We start from the raw sequence: 19,919 nt of genomic DNA on the forward strand, positions 1-19,919 counted from the left end.
ACCCATTCAGAAAAAAGTGGGAGTGAGTATTCAGGTACCAATTTTAGGGCCCAGAGGGGCTTGTGGCCTTGGACCCATGGCTCTTCCTACAAGGGAGCACAATATTTACAACATGAATAACGGGATGGAAGGTGGGAAGAACACACTGCACCTTCTTCACAGGCCTCCTGGAGCTCAGGCAATACCACAGTGACCCTCACAGGCTCACTGCTCTTACTCACGTCATTCCTTCCTCATCAGGAAACTACAACCTCCTCCTGTCTGCCTCGCAGCCACCAGAATTGGACAGGGCCCCAGGACCCCTAGGGTCAAGGGCACGGTCCTCCCTGACGTAATGACTGCACAGTGGGAACGGGTAGGGTCCGTGGGAAAGGGTGGCAATATCACACCTGCTTACATGCCTCCCTCAACGTGCCCCCAGAGGTGGGCCTTCCTCGGTGCCATTTCTCACCTGGGCAGATGCAAACCCTCAGCACATGTGCTAAGTAGAGTGTGAGCCCCAATGAAACTACAGTTTACTGACCTGTTGGCCAAGAGCCCAAGTTCCACACTCTCCTTCCTAGAAAGTGCTGCACCTGTCTTCCATGGGCCAATTCTCAAGCCTCCCAATGTGACGGAAAGCAGCAAGCGTGGTTCCCACATGAAGAACCCACGGCACCCCTGTGTGAAGTACACTGTGAACCTGGCCACAGAAGTGACTCTTGCAGCCATTCTGCAACTGTCTGTTAGGGACCCCAGGGTGGGAGGCACATGCCTGGTGACTCCATAGAAGGCGTATCATGCCAATGGAGTGACAGGGACACCTTCCCGACAGGGTTAATGTCAGGGATGCTACCTTGAGCAGGAGGAACCAGCTGACCACACGGGGGGCTTCTAACAGGTATATTACTCACAGTTTTCAGGGCAACGCTGCCCACACCATTAAGCTCCCGAGACCTATGTGAGCAGGAATTTAAATGCTGATGTTCCAGAGTTACTAGGTGCTACCTTCCTGAACCCCCAGGCACAGATGACAGGAACGGATCCAACGTTAGCATTTGTGTGAAATGCAGACCCTGGCTGGAGTCCAGGCCCCTAGAACAGTACCTGGCATACAGTCGGTGCTCAAGAAATGCTGCTTCTATTATTACCAAATACCATAATTATCGCAAGCATATACTTAAGGTAATATGTATACCCATAAAGTTATCAACTACATTAGCCGAATAATCATTTAATTAAAACTAAAAGCTCAATCAAAATGTCCCATTTGTCCACCAGCTTTACCTATATAAAAATTCACTAGGTAAGAAATACAATCATAGGACTGAAAGCAAAAGAAAACAGTTGAGAATCATATCACTCCTGGAACACATTCTAGAAGAAAACACAATGATGTACCCCTGACACTCTAGTCAGTACTCCTAAGTACCCATGCACACAGAGTGGTCCTGTGTGTCTGGGAGGTCATCTGAAACTTTTGAGTCAAGATATTCTGGGCCCCAAAATGATGAAAGTATGTTCCTACTAAAACTGATCGGCATTTCATAGAGGAAGTGGATAATGTAAGCCAACAGACTAAAGTCGCTTAGAAGGCAATTAGTTCTGCTTCTGGCCAAGAAATAAAGCAGAAAAGTTTAAATATAAACAATAGCATAAGGTTAATTTATGCATCTGTAATGCTGGCATTTCATTAAACACATGATGAGAAAGAGAGTCCTCGACATTCTCTCCTACCCCTCAGAGAGCCTACCTGGCTTTACATTGCCCTGTCCTCTGTGGTACCACGGGAAGGGAAGTCGATTAAACTCTCATCCCAAGGTCAGGAACAGGTGACCTGGCCCTTGGCACATGCTTGACTGGGGCTCTGCCGGGGCCTGAGACAGACAGTCAGGAAAACTCCTGGATGCTGGCCATGCTGATGACACTTTCCCCTCCTACAGAGCATACAGCTGACAGTTCCCCAAGCTCACCTGCAGACTGGGCCCTGGGCCTGACAGCATTGCTCCCAGAAACAGACACTGCATCTACCAACAGCCTGTCCTGGACCAATGTTCCACAGCCACGTTGATTTACCTGCATGTCCCACTATACCAGAGGGCATTTTCATGAGGATGTGAAAATTCAGACCCAAGCCCAAGGACACACTCAGTGAGAACATGAATGGGATATCCTGTGCCCAGGCCTCCACCTTCTCTGCACAGTTCATTGGCTCCTGCACCACCCTGAGATGGGCAGGGCAGGCTTCACAAACCCTGTGTCAGAGATAAGAACTGAGAGAATGACGGCTTAAATCTTGGAGTCACACGGCAGCACAGCCAGTGTGGCAACCTCGGCCTCTTGGTCTGTGAGCAATTTCTGCTATAACATGCAGGTGACCAAATCTGTCACATAAAATATCATCAGCACAACAATGACTAATGAAGAAAGCACAAAATAACAGTAAATAAATATCAATAACAATAAAGAGGTTCAAATTACAGCAGTAACGCATCCATTTTTATACTTAATTGATAGAAAAGTAAAAAAAGAAGATCCATTGATTTGGAGGCTTCAGGAAAAGAGGTACTTCTTAGCTGCTGGTGAGCAACTGGCAATGAAGAAGCATTCTGTTCATAGCCATAAAACAGTATTCCAAACCCAAGAACTGATCTCTAGGAAATCATTTTTAAAATAAGGAGATACATGGAAAAAGCTGTTGATAATACCATTAATTTATAATACTGGGAAACTGAGCTTCCCAAACACCTATCCCCAGACAAAATCAGTCATGGCATTCATTCCTTTACAACACTTTACATTTGAGGTCAGGGTGCTCAGCACGCCTAAACCGCAAGCCTAGACCCTGGTGAAATACCTGCTTCATGTAGGCATAGCACATGGTCTCTGCAACACGTTTGCCTTCGTCGTAGCAGGCCCGAGGTCCTATTGGATTCACGTGGCCCCAGTAATCCTCACTTTGAGGGTGGACTTCAGGATCTACGATGGGAGAAAAGTGAGACTGTTTTCATCTTTCCTTTTTCCAGTTCATATCAATAATGCATATTTATGATGCAAAAGGGAACTTCGGAAAGACCCATTTAGAGATGGAGAGATGTATTAAAGAGGCAACCTAGGGTTTCCAGTCCATTCTCTTGAGTTCCAGTAGGATATGATATTAAGCAATGACAATATTTTACTTACAGGGAAAAAAAAAAAGAAAAAGATCAGGTCTCCCAATTTTAAGTCTTCCCTCTCTTCCTTAAATTGTTCTTAACTTTTAGAGTGCTACACAAATTACAATTAAATAGAATCTATGTGAAGAGATATATGGTTTTGTTTTATATTTATAAAATTGATAACTGGAGCAAATCATGTATTTATTGAAAAAAATGAAAAACGCAGCATCTCTGGAACATGATGACTTTGACATGTGCCATCAGCAGAACAAATCTGGGACCCGTGACGAGACAACATGGAGGCTCCTGTAGGGCAGGTGGAGGGACGGGGTGCCCCTGGCAAATGGGTGCCTGTTCTTCTAGCCCTCATTTTACACTCCCAATTCCTGTTTCTCTAGCGTATAAATCAATCACACTTTAAGACATACCAGGGGAAGAGACTATTGGAAGAAAACACGTAACAAATTCTTTTATTCACACAAGTATATTTCTGGAATGTGAATATACACCTAATTTATTTAGTACACCAAGAATTTTATACATACTTGAGTACAACTATGACATAAAATGTATAAGTCTTTGCCACGAAATCTGGACAAAAAGATGCATTGTTATAAACTCCCATCTTGTTTATCTTACCCCTGAAGTCTGACTTGGGACTCAGTGGGCCTGAGCAGGTGCAGGGAGGTAAACAGACAGGTATCCTGCCACTTGTCTGCTCAGCCGATCCCTGTGGGTCAGCACAGCCTCCGCAGCAATGCAGAAGTGTGCTGCAAAGAAAGGTCTATGTATCTGCTGCTGTGGTTTAAAATTCCCTTTCAAAGAGCAAACTTCTCACTACTCAGTGAGAGAAAAGTTCTAAGGAAAATACTTCCTGAGAGAAAGGAACCATTGACTTAAATTCACAGAATGTACCAGATGATTGATCTCAGACCTTTTTCTGGGGATCTTTAACAAGAGCTGGGCAAGCTACACTCCAAAAAAGATGGTCATAAATTTGACAAAGGACAAGAAAGAAAAGGATGGGTACGCCCATCTGTCCCTGGACTGGCACCGTCTGGACTGAAATGCCCAGGACGCCAAGCTTCTAAATAAGTCCCCTCACAAAATCACCGTGGAAAAAAACGGGGACAACTTACATTGTTAATACAAAAGTAAAGACCTAGAGTCAAAAATAATTTCCAATCATCTCCCCTTTCCAGCATTCTGTGAGGCTAAGACACTAAGCAAATACTCCACAAAAGTTTACTTTAGTTATTCAAGGTCAGAGGAGAGCACCTGGTGACTTCCATAAATTACACTCTCCAATTATTTAGGAAGCCTAAGGAACACAGGCTCCTGTCAGACATGCAGATAATAAATGAGATGAGTAGGGGAAGCAGGATGGCTGTGGGAAAGATGTCACTGTTCCCCTCTGGACAGATACCATACCCCATAGGTAGGGAGGGACACACACTGCTCTTTTATTAATAACTGCCCAGGACTTCAAAAAAGTAGACAATGAACTACCTTTTCATAGAGATTACAAAGAATATCACTGCATTTAGAAGAATTTCTCTGTTGCTATGATTTTTTTCATTTGGTTTCCTTAATTAAAAAAAAAGTCTCTTCCGATTTTACCCTCTTACTTCCTTCTCTTGTCCACAATAATAATGTAAAATAGAAAAATTACATCATACTAAAACCTGGCTTCCGCTGTATCAGCTAAGCAGTTCTCCTAAACCTTGCACACCCAGCTGGTTTGGGGCTGAAGAGAAATCAACACACATTGAAAATACAGCCCCTGGTCCCCACTCCTCAACTCCTTCTCAGGCAGTGAAGGAGAGGAAGGCTGTAGCTTGGTAAAACAAGCTCATGGGTGTTCTGACACTACCTGCTTAAGGTTCTTCCAGAACTCGTTATACAACAGGGGAGGCAGTCAGCGCATGTCTCTTCTCCCAGCAAGCTTTAAAGGCCAGCCCATGAGCTCTTGGGAGGTCAGGCATGCAGCATGCATGACTCACATAGAAGAATGACATGTGCTAGCCAAACAGGTAAAAAGATAGTGTGATTTTTGGGGTGTTTTCAGAGCAGAATGGCAGAAACACTTCTGTGGAATCATAAATGGTGGGTCTTTATTGGCCAGGTGACAGGGTGCAGACCTCCAGTGATGTGTGATCAAAGAAGAGAGGTTGTCCCACAAGGAAGAGGAGCTTGGTGACCCGGGAGGCCGACAGGTAGCCTCTTGTGCACAAGAGGAGCATGGGCAGGCTGGGCCTCCTCAGAAAAGAACACTGGACTCTTCTGAGACAGGATGAAAACAGTCCAAGGGCTGGAGTGAACATCTCCTGAGAGAGTCTCCTACTCACCTCCATACACCTCCGATGTGGAGGCCAGGAGCAGACGGGCGCCGACTCGTTTTGCCAGCCCTATAGAAAGCAAAGACATGATAAAAGAGACTGAATTTACATGTGCAGGCACATTTTTTGCTGGCCAATTTAAGCAATGTTTTAGTATTAAAGACATTTAATTATCTATCCAATTATCTACCCTTACTGCGTCTGCTTTGGCACCAAAATAAACAAAACAAATACAGTAAGAAAAACATAAATGGATTCTCAGAAGGTCAGTATTTTGTTGAATACTTGTCATAAGCAGGGCCAAACGCAGAATCTGTTAGTTTGATAAAGTGTGATTTGAGGAGTTTCGTGAAGACTCCTCTGCCCCCAAATATTACCCCATATTTTACTGGGTAACTTTCCCTTGGTTGGCAGAAGGCAAGGCCCTTCTCTCCTTAACTTCCACAATGGTCAGCCTGCCACTTCCTGAACATCTCCTGGGCTCTTCTAACTGCCCATGCCACCCTGTCTGCGTAACTCTCCACTCATCTTCTTCCTCCTATGCGGTTCAGCTTACACAGCACCTTTTCCAAAGCAACTGTCACATTCCTCAATTCTGCTCTGAACCCCTTTCCTGGACTGACCACTCACATGTAACTGACCAGAACATCATTATCTATGGTGGTCAAGTAAGTATGGAAAGTCTTCCAAACTCATTCACAGAGTCCCAGTGTACAGTGGTTCACTACAGGATCCAAGAACCCCCCTGACCTTCACTAACCCTGTACTTAAGACAGGCGACATACCCCACCCCCAATCGCCACTACACTAGAGGGGGGCTGTGCTGGACATCCCTCAGCTCTGCCCCCCCACCAACAGCAGGGGCCAACACATGCCCACAAAGCACTGCTAGGAGGGTGAGACGAGCCAGGCACATGCAACCTATGTGCGCTTCTGGGTGAGGCTGGGTGGGGTGGTAGGATTCTAGCGTGCAGCAGCCAGGGGTATCAGTGTGTCAGACAACGTAGTAGCTTCAAAATGAAGGACTCTGAGATCTTTTTCTTCCTGATTAAATGTTTTGAGATATTTATACATTCAAATTCAATTGTAAAAAGTAGTATAGGGACCTTATGTATCTTTTACCCAGATTCCCCCAATGCTAAAATTTGCAAAACTAGATTGTGCCACAATCAGGACATTGACATTGATATGATCAGTGACTATTTCCACTGAAACGGACATTCCATTGATAAAAGTGATAGAGCATTTCCATCTCCACCAGGATCCCTCACACGGCCCTTCTACAGCCTCTCCTCGCTCCCTCCTACCTGCTGACCCCTGGCAACCACTAACGAACTCTCCATGTCTATAATTGTGTCATTTCAAGGATGATACACAAATGGAACATGGCCTCTTAGGACTGAATTTTTTCATGGAGCATACTTCCCTCAAAATCTATCCAAGCTGCAGTGTGTATCAAAGTTCCTTCCTAATCTATTGCTGTGTAGAATTCCAGGGGATATATGTATGCACTGCCGTTAATCATTCACCTATGATAGGACATTCTGGTTGCTTCTCATTTTTGACCTCTACAAGTAAAGCTGCTACGAACATTCACACAGGTTTTCATGTGAACATAAATTTTCATTTCTCTGGGAGAAATGCCCAAGAATACAATTACTGAGTCTTACGGTAGGTGCATACTTAGTTTTTTAAGAAAGCGTCAAACTGTTTTCCAGAGTAACTATACATTTTATATTCCTCCCTACCTGAGTTCTTTCTAGTTTATAGTCTTCTCTGAACTTTGGTCAGAAACACACATCACAAATGCAATGTGTTATATTTCAAAAACAACTGAGTTTAAAGATTTTGAAACTAAGACTATTTCTGTATCACTTTCATGGAATGACTCACGCAGGATCTACAGAGACAACTGTCAGGGAGTGAAGCCAAGGGAGCTATCCTGCTGCTGTAGTGTCTGGGGGTTATGAAAAACTTTCATCAGAGAAAGAACTCTAGCACAGGGTCTGGGAGGTGGGCAAGTTACATAGAGGAAAGGGCCTCACCAGGAAAAAGCCAGGCAAAGTTCATGGCATCTTGTCTCAAGTGCAAGATGGCTAATGACAGCTCCTCTCGGTTCAGAATACAAAGTCCAATTTGGGTTTCTTTCTAGCCTACCAATGGTCTCCCTTTGCCTTTTGTATCTCTCCTGGAAGACTCTTTACCATTCCTGCAAGGCCTCCACATTCAATCTCAGTCATAGCTCAAGCCCTAGCTTGAGTCACTTTTGCCTTTAACTCTAACAGCACTTTGCTGAGGCCTCTCTTTGGGAGCCTTTCCTTTCCTACTAGGTGTCATCGACGCTTGTGCCCATTCAGCAGCCCCCAACCCCCATGGGGCACCAAGTGCAGAAGAGCCTGAGGGTAACCCCATCTGAATCTGCCCCAGTGACAGGACCCACGGGCAGAGTGACTGCATCCCCCGAGTAGGAAGAATAAACGGAATCTCTCTAAACACCAAGTGCATGATCTTTTCCTCTATGGTCTAGTTCTGGTATGATGGAGGGGGGCGGGACAGAGAGAGTGTAGGGAGGGGTAGGCGCTTGTGATGGCAAGAAGAGGGCATCACGCACACCTCTAAGCAGAAGCAGCAGCACCCTGTTCTGTCTGGTGACCAGAGCAGGAGACGGTAACAAAGAAGATAAAGCTCTTTCCAGATAGGAAGAATGAATCATCTTACTCCAAACAACCTGACCCCTGTGATGGTTCATTTTATGTGTCAACTTAGGCCACAGGATGCCCAGGTATCTGGCTGAACATTATGTCCGGGGGTATCTGTGAAGGTGTTTCCGGAAGAGAGGAGCATTTGAATCTGTAGACTGCGTAGAACACATGGCCCTCCCCAATGTGGATGAATCATCCAGTCCCTTATAGGCTTGACTAGAACACAAAGATGGAGGAAGGTCGACTGCTTCCACGGAACATCGATCTGCCCTCGGCTCTCTGGTTCTCAGGCCTTGGAACTACACCCCTGGCTTTCTTGGTTCTCTTTCTTGCTTGCAGAAGGCAGACGGTGGGACTTCCTGACCTCCATAATCATGTGAGCCAATCTCTCATAACAAATCTCTTTCTCTAAATCTCTACACATCCTATTGGTTCTGTTCTTCTGTAGAACCTTGACTAGTACCACCCCCTAAAATATTGCATCTAAGAGATAAACCAATCTCTGGCTGTCCTTTCATTCTCCTGACTCCATGCTTTGTTCAAATTAAAATTTAGTGCTGTATGTCCCAAGTCTATTTGCAGAACCTGTATTAAATGTTCCTATACTTAAATCCATCATTTACTTGCAATCTTAAAAAGTGGTTCCTTTCTTCCACTTTGCAAATAATCAAAACCCCTGGAGTTTTTTGAAAAAACTGTGCCAAATTTAAGCATGCCTCTAATTTTAAACATTAATATGTGCACATTACCCACTGCTATAAATCTAAGGCATGTCATTTGTGAATATACACATATGACCACCATTAACAATGCTCTCTCTTCCATCTTTTACGAATGCGAACCCTGAAGTCCAATCTAGGGCAGGTACTCAGTCTTGATAACACCCCATACAGATGTCTCCATCCATTCCTTCAAGGAGTGCTACTGAATGACCCCTGTGTGTAAGGACATGCCAACCCAACCTGGGGATCAGAGCCACCACTGCCTCTTTCCAGCATGAGGCATGCCACTTATCCTCAGCATTCATCAACTGGTTTCAGAAGAGGGGAGGGGGGCAGGCTGGGTGGTTGGTCACATGAAGCTCCTGTGGTCACTCCCAGGGGATCTGCACCAGGGTGCTGCAGCCTGATTACTACAATGCATGAAAAGTTAGACCATCTTCTCCATGACATACTCTGATGACAAATAAAGTCACACTGAAATAACACTGCAAAACTGCCAAATACCACAGGCAGGGCGATAAGGGACGAGGGAACACACTCAGATCAAACTCTAGTAGAAGATTCAATGACCTATGCTTGTAATCATCTAAAATATTCCCAGCAACAGCCAAAAAAACAAGAAAATGACAACTTACCCAACATGTTTAATGTCCCAATCGTATTGGTCTTTAATGTCTTGATAGGATTATACATGTAGTTTGGAGGGGAGGCTGGAGATGCCAGATGGTATATCTGGTCAACTAAAGGAGACAAAACAGAAGCCTATTACTTCAAAAAAGCACTAAAAAAATACTGACCTCCTAGGATATATACTGTATAATAAACATATTAGTATATCTTTCACTGAAATCAAGTTATTTTATTCTTCATATAAACTAATTTACATTTGTAATTAGAAAAATGTTAAACAAAAATAGAAAGTCTAATTATCTGGAAACAAAAACATGTGCTGGGTCAGCTGAGTCTATTCTCGTGTAACCAGAGTCAATTCGATTACTGAGTTGATTGTTTTCTGAAATATTTGTCCCAGATAAAGCATTCAAATCAGAAGGAAGACTGATTTTTTTCAGACACAGAATTAATCATGAATTTTTTTTTTTTTTTTTTTAGTTTGTGAGGCAAATATGACTTAAAACCAAAGACACAGAACTATGGGAGAAAGCAGCCTCTCCTTTGTTTTTATGCATCCTGTATACATAAAACCAGACCCTGAGACCATGGGGAGGGAGGCAGGGAGGTTTTTAAAGCCATGAATGGCAAAGCAATTCAGATTCCATGCAACCCCTGCCCCTCCTGGAAAGGCATTCACTTTAACGTCACTACCCACAGCATTCCAGCACAGAACCAAGTCAGGTAACATCTGCACATAGCAGAGAAGTCCTCGGGGACCAACCTCCCCCTGTGGAATGGCAGCAACAGACACACACACACAGGAGGAATGCCATCCTTCCAGACAAAGTCCATGTCATGCCATTCTACTTTTAGCCAATGGTGAGGAAACACATCCACCATCCACAGGAGTGAGGAACAGGGATCTGAAAGCTCTGCTGCCAAAATGAGTCCTCCCTTGCACATGGATGTGTAAGAATACCTGCAGGGGCCCCTCTGCCCGGGCCTTCCGGGCTCCCCTGACCAGGGAACTGCTGCTGTCTTTCCTTTCCCAGTGCTGGGAATGGAAGAGCTGAAGATCAAGCCTTTGAGCCACAGCAGGTCAGTCTGGAGGTTCTCAATCAATCCTGACTGTGCACTAGTCACCCAGTGAGGTGATGCCTGGGTCCCCAACACCCTGAAGCAGGCTGGGAGACTCTAGACCTTCATTCATATATATATATTTTTTTAACATTTGAAAGCCAAGTCTGAAAACCAGTGAGTTAATTTAGAAATAGAACCAATGCTTATGGGAAGAATAATCTTTTTGTAAAGAGAACTAACAAAACACAAAATCTTTAAAATTATTGATGGTCTGTCAAGATGCAAGTTCTCTGAGAGGATCTGTCCAAGTAAAAGGAAATCCTGTGACTGCTGTTCCCACCCCCACAAGTTATTCTGAGCTGGAAAACAGCTAAAAATAAAAGAAAAACTAATATTGTATTATACAAATTGTAATTTAACAAGATACCTTTTAAAAATCAGTTCTCACAAAGTCCCATAATTCTAAGGCCAAGCTCTCTTTTGCAGTTTCCAGCTAGGATCAGCACAGACCGGGTCAGTTCCTGCACACCTACTTCCAAGCTCCAGAGCTGCAGGTAGAAGCAGCAGACCATTAGCCCCAGAAACAGGCACTGTGCTGCCTCCTCTGAAGATGCCTCCTCATACCCACTGCCACTTTGGAGCAGGACTGTGCCAAGTTCCAAACCAAATGAGGGCCAGGCACAATGGCTCACACCTGTAATCCTAGCACTTTGGGAGGCCGAGGTGGGTGGATCACTTGAGGTCAGGAGTTCGAAACCAGCCTGGCCAACATGGTGAAACCCGTCTCTACCAAAAATATAAAAAAAAAATAGCTAGGTGTGGTGGCAGGCACCTGTAATCCCAGCTACTCGGGAAGGTGAGGCAGGAGAATCACTTGAACCTGGGAGGCAGAGGTTGCAGTGAGCCAAGATGGCACCATTGCACCGCAGCATGGGCAACAAGAGCAAAACTCCGTCTCAAAAAAATAAATAAAATTTAAAAATTAAAATTAAAATAAAAAAAATGAACCTGGCCAGAACTTCAGAGCTGAGTACGACACCACAGAGCCCGCTCAGGTGTGCTAGACCTGGAGCCTGCTGCCACCTGACTCATACTCATGGGCATTTCTGCTTACACAGACAGGGTCACTCTACGTTCCTCAAAGAGAGTATAAACAACTCTGTATGGGCTGTGATCTTACACAACAAATTATTCATCATTATCTTTACTCTTGAGGTGACAAGGTACGCAGGGAAAGACAGGAAACTGCATTAAAGGCTAAGAGGGAAGAAGTGTGCCTTGAGAGTACAGGAAGCCTCTCCGACATCAAACAGAAAGCCACTATCATTAACCTCGCACTCTTCCCTCCTCCTCATCTGCTCCAGTCCTGGCTTTCTTCTTCAAAGCTCAATCCAGACGTCAGTCTGTATGGGAAACCTTCTCACCATCCTTGGTCAGAAATAATCCCTTGCCTGCACCACTAGTCCACAACAGCTCAGCGCTGCCTTGTCCAGAGATTCACACATGCCTTCCTCACTAGACGATGAGCTCACTGAGCACAAGATGCAGAACTTTCCCTTCCTGATGCTCTCCACAATGTGGACTCTACAGGGAGGGGAGGCCCCCTCGGTCACCCACAAATGCAGACTCCTGAGCTCACTGCAGGTCTCACCCTTCAGGATTTCCAGGCGGGCCTGGAAACCTTCCATTTACAACAAATACCCCTCCACGGTGCTCTGGCCCAGGCCAGTTTGGGAACAGGGCTCCACAAAAGTTAGCTGAGAGAAGAGATGAGCGTAAACTGGGGTTTTTCCATCCCCAAAGGCCATTCCATCTGGTTCAGTGTTTCTTCCTCATTGGACAGGTCAGTCTCACTGCTGCTCCGGAAGGCTGAGGGCTGCCCCATCACACTGTCGAGACGTTCAGTTAAGTAGCGGCACTGCTGCATCCTCCCATTTGAGACGAAACTGAAAACCCTATGAAAATCAAAGTTTCCCACCACCCCCCTCTCCTTTGAGAATGTGTTCTTCCTGTAACATTAACAATAACTCCAGTTCCTATCCTAAAAATGGCACTGCAGCAGAGTCTGTTGGTTAAATAATCTGGTGAGAAATTCTGAAGGGGAGAGAAGAGGTGAAATTCAGAGCAGGGACAAATAACCAGCAATGAGAGGTGCTAGGTAAACAGTAAGTAACATTAATAACAACCGGCTTCGGAATATAAATAAAGCAGCAAGGTTAACCCTCACAGCCCAGGACAAAGGCCCTGGGAACATGTCAACTGCACAGTTCAGAGTATACCAAGCATGAGCCTGACGTTCCAAAACCCAAGCTGAGGTGGGGAGAGGAAGTCAAATGGGGACAGAAAGGCAGCCCATTCATGGGTGCCCACAGTTGCTCCAGAGACCGCTAGAGACCCTGCCATGACCTTTCACATTTACAAGGCCACGTGCTGGGAGCTCAGGTAGAAAAATAGAAGTCTCAAGAAATGAGCCTAAAAGAGCTCCAATTAATGATCAGCAGCATTCCTACCAGAAAGCACGCAGGGTAATCTTATGTTGGGAAGTGGCTGGGTGAGGGCACAGCTGCGACTTACTCGGCCCTTCTATGAATTCTGACTGGGGAAACTCAACCAGTCAAACCACAAATGAACTCCCTAAAGGGTCTTAGATTGAATTTCACTGTGCCCAAAACCCACATAAATGACACATAAATAGGGAAGAAAAAAATCACCGTAGGAGGAGAACAACTCGGGATAACCTGAAACCACTGTTCAGAACACGTCGGAGAAATCGACATTTTCTTCTACCAAAGGGGAAATCCACATAAAAACTGACTGTAGCTTCCACTCCTTTGTTGATTTTCTTTTTTAATTTTGTCTTAAGTTAGTGACATAGTCTGTGTCAAGCCTCATTCTGTGCCACACCCACGCTGTATGAAACTGCCAAGGACCAGGTCAGGATTTGTACCATGAAACTGAAGACTATAGAAACACTAAAACGCAAAACAGTGGGTCAGTTCTTTCTGTGATAACTCACGTGATTATTTAGCACATACTAAATTCCCATCATAAAAGATACTTACAGTAGAATTCTCTTTTTCTACACTTGAATCAGAGGTCTTACAGAAATACTCCCCAACGAGATGTCCCTCTCTGCGATGTGAAGTCTCACAGCATGGCCCTAGTCTTTGTCTCTAGAACCAGTATTTAGGATGGAAAACAGGAATGAAGAAGATACAGAACTTCTCAAAGTATAAAGACCAAATTTCTCTCCGCACAAAGAAGCAGAACAGCAAGATTTTCCCTTCATTTCATGTCAAATGTATTTACTTAGGGCAAAGGCTGCACACACTAGAGACTGGCTCAGCCCCTGGGAGCTGGGGTTGACTGCCAGTGCTGTCGACTGTTCTGAGCGAGGGGCTCACCTTCCCTGTGAAGCCACCACAGGGGAAAGAATTTCCAGTGTCCTAGGCTGCTCCATAGGAAGCCTCCACAGCTCCAAATTAAACAGAGGGCGATCTCTAAGAGCCACCACTGCAGTTTTATTTACATTTGCAATATAAACTGAAAGCTGAGAAAAAAAATTTCTAAATGATACTTCAACAAAAATATTCTAATCAGAGCTGCATGCTTTAAATGTCTACATAAACATGGACTCAATCCCCTTGGCAAACACTGTTTCCACCCCTCCTCTTTAGGGTGGGTGCCCAGGGTTGATGGCTTGGCTCTCCCATCTTCCCTCTCCTGGTGCCTCCACCCCCGGCCCTCCATAGCAACTGAGCATCCAGGTAAAAGGCAGGTAATGGAAAGGGCTCCATGCCTTGGTTTCCTCACTTATAAAATGAAGAAAATAGCTGCCTACTTCGCACGGGTATTGACATAATTAAACTTGCCAACTGTAAACAGCGATTAGAATAGCATTTGGAATATAGTTAAGTGTTAGCTATGGTCACTTTCTTCTTTTATTTTCCTGGACCTCTTCAACAGAGATACTACAAGTTCCCGGTACTGGTCTTCCCATGACACAATGCACATTTCTGCCTTTTCCTGTTCCCCATGGAAATGCTGGTCTCAAGATCCCTGTTTATACAGACGGTGGAAAAGTAAATTGGGACAGCATTTCAGGGAAGCACAGGTGCTCTGTAGCAGGACCCTGGGAAAGCCAGTGTACTATGAAAATGATGACAGAGACACAGACGTGTGGCTTTCTGAAGCATGGTTTATGATGGCCCCAAACTGCAATCAACCTAAAGATCCAACAACACAGGACTAAGGAAATTACAATATATTCATAAGAAGGCAACTTGCTAACAAGTAATGTTGAGGGGAAAAAAATCCGTGTCTTGGTAAAGAGATCTAGCTAGTATAGCCACAAAATAGAACACTAAGCAGCTGCCAAAAAAGGTCTCTATATATGATATAGAAAGATCACCAGGACACAGTAAGTGGAAGAAAATAAGATTCAGGACAATACATAATAGGTTATATAAAAAGGGAGAACTATAAATACCTATTTGTGTTAGCTGGGTCACATGCAAACACTGCAGATGAATACAAAGAAAGGATCAACAGCTGTTTCCTGAGGAGAGCTGAGAACTGGCAAGAGGAAGACTTTAACTTTATAGTTTTATCTTTTCCATTTTTATGTTTATTTATTTATTTTTGAGACAGGGTCTTACTCTGTCACCCAGGCTGGAGTGCGGTGCAGTCATGGCTCACTGCAGCCTCAACTTCCTGGGCTCAAGTAATCCTCCCACCTCAGCCCCCTGGGTAGCTGGGACCACAGGTGCATGCCACCATGCCTGGGTAATTTTTGTAGAGACAGAGTTTTGCCATGTTGTCCAGGCTGGTATGAAATTCCTAGGCTCAAGTGATCTGCCTGCCTCAGCCTCCCAAAGTACTGGGATTACAGACATGATCCACTGTGCCCGGCCATCTTTTCCATTTATTTTTTAAAATAATTGAACCATATAACCATATTACCTATTAAGCATGTTTTTACTTGGGAAAAAAATCACATTTAGGAAAACAACTGGATGTTAGCTTCAACGGTTTTTTTGGTTTTTTTCTTGAGATGAGGTATTATTCTATCACCCAGGCTGGAGTGCAACGGCACTATCTTGGCTCACTGCAACCTCCGCATTCTGGGTTCTAGCGATTCTCATGCCTCAGCCTCCTGAATAGCTGCGACCACAGGCATGCACAAGCATGCCCAGCTAACTTTTTGTATTTTTGGTAGAGACTGGGTTTCACCATGTTGCCCAGGTTGGACTGAAACTCCTGAGCTCAAATGATCCACCCTCCTTGGCCTCCCAAAGTGCTGGGATTATAGGTGTGAGCCACCGTGCCCAGCCAACTTCCTCAACAGTTTATAGAAAGATTAAAAATAATTTTCTATTTGCTTTGTAAAATACCTTTCTATATTTTCTTTAACATGTATGTATTATTTTCATCATCAGGAAAAAAGTTTCTTTTGAAAAGAGAAAAATATTTCAGATTCTCTTCCATCTCATTCTTTATCAAATATATAAACAAGAAACCTAATTCTTTCATTTAGTTCAAAGTATGTTTAATCTCTCTTGAGATTTTTCCTTTGTCCCATATGTTATGTAGAAGTTTGTTGTTTCATCACTAAATATTTTTGTAATTTTCCAGGTATCTTTCTGTTACTAATTTCTAGTGTAATTCCACTCCGGTCTGAGAGGACACTTTATAGGACTCTATTCTTTCAGGTTGGCTGAGGTGTCTTTTATGGCTGAGAATATGATCAGTCTTGGAGAATGTTCCATACAGGCTTCAAAGGAAGGTGCATTCTGGCATTGTTGGATGAAGTGGGCATTGTGAGGGCAGAAAGAGTGAAGAGATGGAGGGGCAGCAAGGGGGAAATTATCAAGGGCACAGAAGACCTGATGCTAAGGTTGAGGACCCACTGAAGGAGAAAGTGAAAAACAGGCTTCAAACTACAGAGGCAGAGAAGCATCTTATGCTCTCCCAACATAAATGCCAACTGAGGGAATGCAATACTCTGAGCAAAGGACAAAGCACCAGTCATTTATTGTATGACTTCATTCAATGTGTGGGTGTGTGTGTGTGTGTGTGTTTGCATGTATGTGTATGTGTGTGTGTGTGTGTCCTACACACAGTCACAGAATTGGCAGAAATGGCCTAGAGCAGCTTTGGTATCAAAGCTCGCAATTAAAGAAGATAATTTACTTATTAAAACACCACTTTTACTAAGTTCTGGCTTCTCAGTGGTACTGAAATTATATAAACAATAGTGTCATAAAATAAATGTTTCTTGCCATGTGCTAAAAAAGAGAAGAGAGTAGTAATATTAATAGGTATCATTTGGGGGAGGTCGAGGTGGGCGGATCATGAGGTCAGGAGATGGAGACCATCCTGGCTAACAAGGTGAAACCCCGTCTCTACTAAAAAATACAAAAAATTAGCCCAGCATGGTGGCAGGTGCCTGTAGTCCCAGCTACTCAGAAGGCTGAGGCAGGAGAATGGCGTGAACCCGGGAGGCGGAGCTTGCAATGAGCTGAGATCGTGCCACTGCACTCCAGCCTGGGCAACAGAGTGAGACTCCGTCTCAAAAAAAAAAAAAAAAAAAAAAAAAAAGGTATAATTTGGGCAGCACTTAGTGAAATGAGGGCCCAGTGCTGTGCTAAGTCCTCACAGTAGTTTTCTATTGCTGCCTAATCAAATTTAGAGGCTCAAAAAATATCCATTCACGATCCGATCTGACAGGTCTACAGGACCAGGCACAGTATGGCTCAGCTGGTTCTCAGCTCTGCCTCCCCCCAGGCAGAAATCAAGGTGTCAGCAGGGCTGTGTTCCTTTCTTCAGAGGATGATTCAGGATGACAGCAAAATTCAGTTCCCTGAGGCTGCAGGACTGAGGTCTCCTTACAGGCTCTCAGCAGGTAGCCATTCTCAGCTTTCAGAGGCTGCCAACACTCTCCTGCACATGGCTCCTTCAAAGCCAGCCAGGGTAGGTCAGGTCCCTTGCACACTGCAAACCTCTCCAGCTTCCCTTCTGCCTGGTCTCCCCGTGGTATCTCTTCTACCCAGTCTCTCTACCTGACTCTTCCATTCTCTGTTGCTGCCTTTGACAGTTCATGTGACTATGTGGGGGCACACCCAGATAATCCAGGATCATCCTCATTTTAAAGCCAGCTGGTTCATAACCTTGATTCTATCAGCAAAGTCCTGTGACAGCACCACCTAGCATCTTGGGTTCAACAATGGGAAAGGGCATCTTAGCAGGGAACTGTGAGAATCTGCCTGCCAGCCCTGTCACATGCATGACCTCAGTTAATCCCACAGCAATCCCAGGAGGAAATCCAAGAGGAAAGTGAGCCCATTGAGCTATAATCTACATAGCCTGTTATACTTTACAAAAATTACAGCTTCACTCCAAAATGAATCCTAAATAGTTTACATAATTAAATGTTTAAAAATGAAGCAAAAAACCAACCAACAAAATAACACCATGGCTGCTTTCTAAATATTAGATTAAATATTCATCTGATCTTGGAACGGTTAGAGCAGAAAGAGAACAGAAGAAACAGCAAGAAGAATATGAACAGATGAAACTATGTTATAAAATTTCAATCAAACGAAAAGGCAAAAACTTTTTGCCTTTGTGGGAAAAATGCTAAATACAAGCCCAACAGTTAACATTCCTATTACAAAGAACTCATACTAAAAGAATATTTTTAAAATGGACTAACAAAACCATTGGTATTTCTCTGGTGAATTAACATGTTAAAGTCTAACCATATTTAGTAACCAAAGAAATGTACATTGAACCAATGGTTTTCTATCAAATTAGCAAGATCAAGGGGTTGGCAGATTGGGTGCTGGTGAGGACCTGCTTCCTGGTTCATATATGCATCTTCTCGCCACGTCCTCACACAGTGGAAAGGCCAATGGGGTTTTCCCAGGCCTCTTTTATAAAAACACTAATCCCATTTGCGACGACTCTGTCTCCATGAATTCATCACCTCCAAAGGCCCCACCTCCTAATACCATCACTGTGGGGCTTGGGATGCCAACATATGAATTTGGGGCGACACCAACATTCAGACCACAGCAGATGTGTACTACAGGAAAGTTACTTTAACAGGTCCATGAAGTTCAGGACCAGGAGTGCCACGTAGGACAGAAGACGGCTATTCACACTGTTATAACCACTCGTTACCACACAGACTAGGACGGCACCTCATACACATTGAGACATTTCAAAAATAAAACCCAACATAGCTTTCAATGTGCTGAGTCAAACAGCTTACCCTCAGGAATCCCGCAGCTCTGGCAAGGCCACCTGCGGAGCTCTGAATAATAACAATGTGCAGTTTTCACTCACCCTCGATGTAGAGGGGCTCCACCACGTCGTGGTTAATCAACTCGAAGTTCTCATGTCCGATCCAGTGCTCCACGTTTCTCTTCCTGCCCGTGAAGAAATTGTCCACCACGGTCACCTCGTGGCCGTCCATCATGAGTTTGTCAGTTAGATGGGAGCCCACGAACCCTGCGCCTCCTGTTATCTGCATCCGGACAGCGTGTGCAGAGCATTCCCAGAAAAAGCACATGAGAACACAGTGAGGACCAGCTCCACGGAGAGACATCTCTGGTGCAGCCACGACTTAAAACTCAGGAGCAAGGCGGGGAAGGAAGACAGCAAAGGTTTTAAGGTAGCATCTTGACTCTTACTGCAGAACAAAGAGGTCATACTACCTGTAAACTCCTAAGCAGCCTAAAATTTCAAACTACCACTCTTGGAAGAATACAGAAAAATCATAGTTACAAATTTCAAAATGTCTTAGATGACTGAGAATTTCCCATTAGTCAAAGGTTCTTGTTTTATAACAAATGGGATGCTGGACATAGCTCACGTGGCTTTAATATTACTGCTGAGAACTTTAAAAATTACTTTATAGAAAAAACGATTAGCAAAATGCAGAGATTTGGTGAACTACCAAGAAAAAAAACTTAATATTTAAGTTAGATTCAAAAACTGCAGGAAAAACAAGTATCTTTTAAATTGTTTATGAGAACAAATTAATAAGCAATACACGCCGTTTGTAGACTAAAGCCCTAAACGCCTAAATCCACTGTGTGGTTAATTTCTGAGTGGTGATGTGAACACAGTGTGGTATACACTCCCAGCCACAGAGCGCGATGAGGCAGCTGTGAGGGGTCTTGACAGTAACTCAGTAATAACAAAACCTAGACCCCTGCAAAGGTGAAAAGTCAACTGCGCTTGAAAAATACTTTTAAGTTGAACACAGGTATTTTATTCAAATTAAATGGTGTAACTGGAGGAGGATAAAGGGAATTTCAT

At 44.1% G+C, this 19,919-nt stretch overlaps 1 protein-coding gene across 2 annotated transcripts in view; it reads right to left on the reverse strand.

The window, feature by feature from the left end:
• UXS1 (UDP-glucuronate decarboxylase 1) overlaps nt 1-19,919 on the reverse strand; it is a 95,439-nt gene that overhangs the window by 26,778 nt on the left and 48,742 nt on the right. For both annotated transcript variants that reach the window (XM_019021353.4, XM_019021352.4), the window contains exons 6-9: nt 18,942-19,122; nt 9,536-9,640; nt 5,486-5,545; nt 2,837-2,958 (exon numbers count right to left, since the gene is read on the reverse strand). In XM_019021353.4, the coding sequence (XP_018876898.1) occupies nt 2,837-2,958; nt 5,486-5,545; nt 9,536-9,640; nt 18,942-19,122 (468 nt within the window). The remainder of the gene's footprint in view (nt 1-2,836; nt 2,959-5,485; nt 5,546-9,535; nt 9,641-18,941; nt 19,123-19,919) is intronic.

The sequence above is a fragment of the Gorilla gorilla genome, chromosome 12, assembly GCF_029281585.2.
Source record: "Gorilla gorilla gorilla isolate KB3781 chromosome 12, NHGRI_mGorGor1-v2.1_pri, whole genome shotgun sequence".
NCBI classification, from domain to species: Eukaryota; Metazoa; Chordata; class Mammalia; order Primates; family Hominidae; genus Gorilla; species Gorilla gorilla.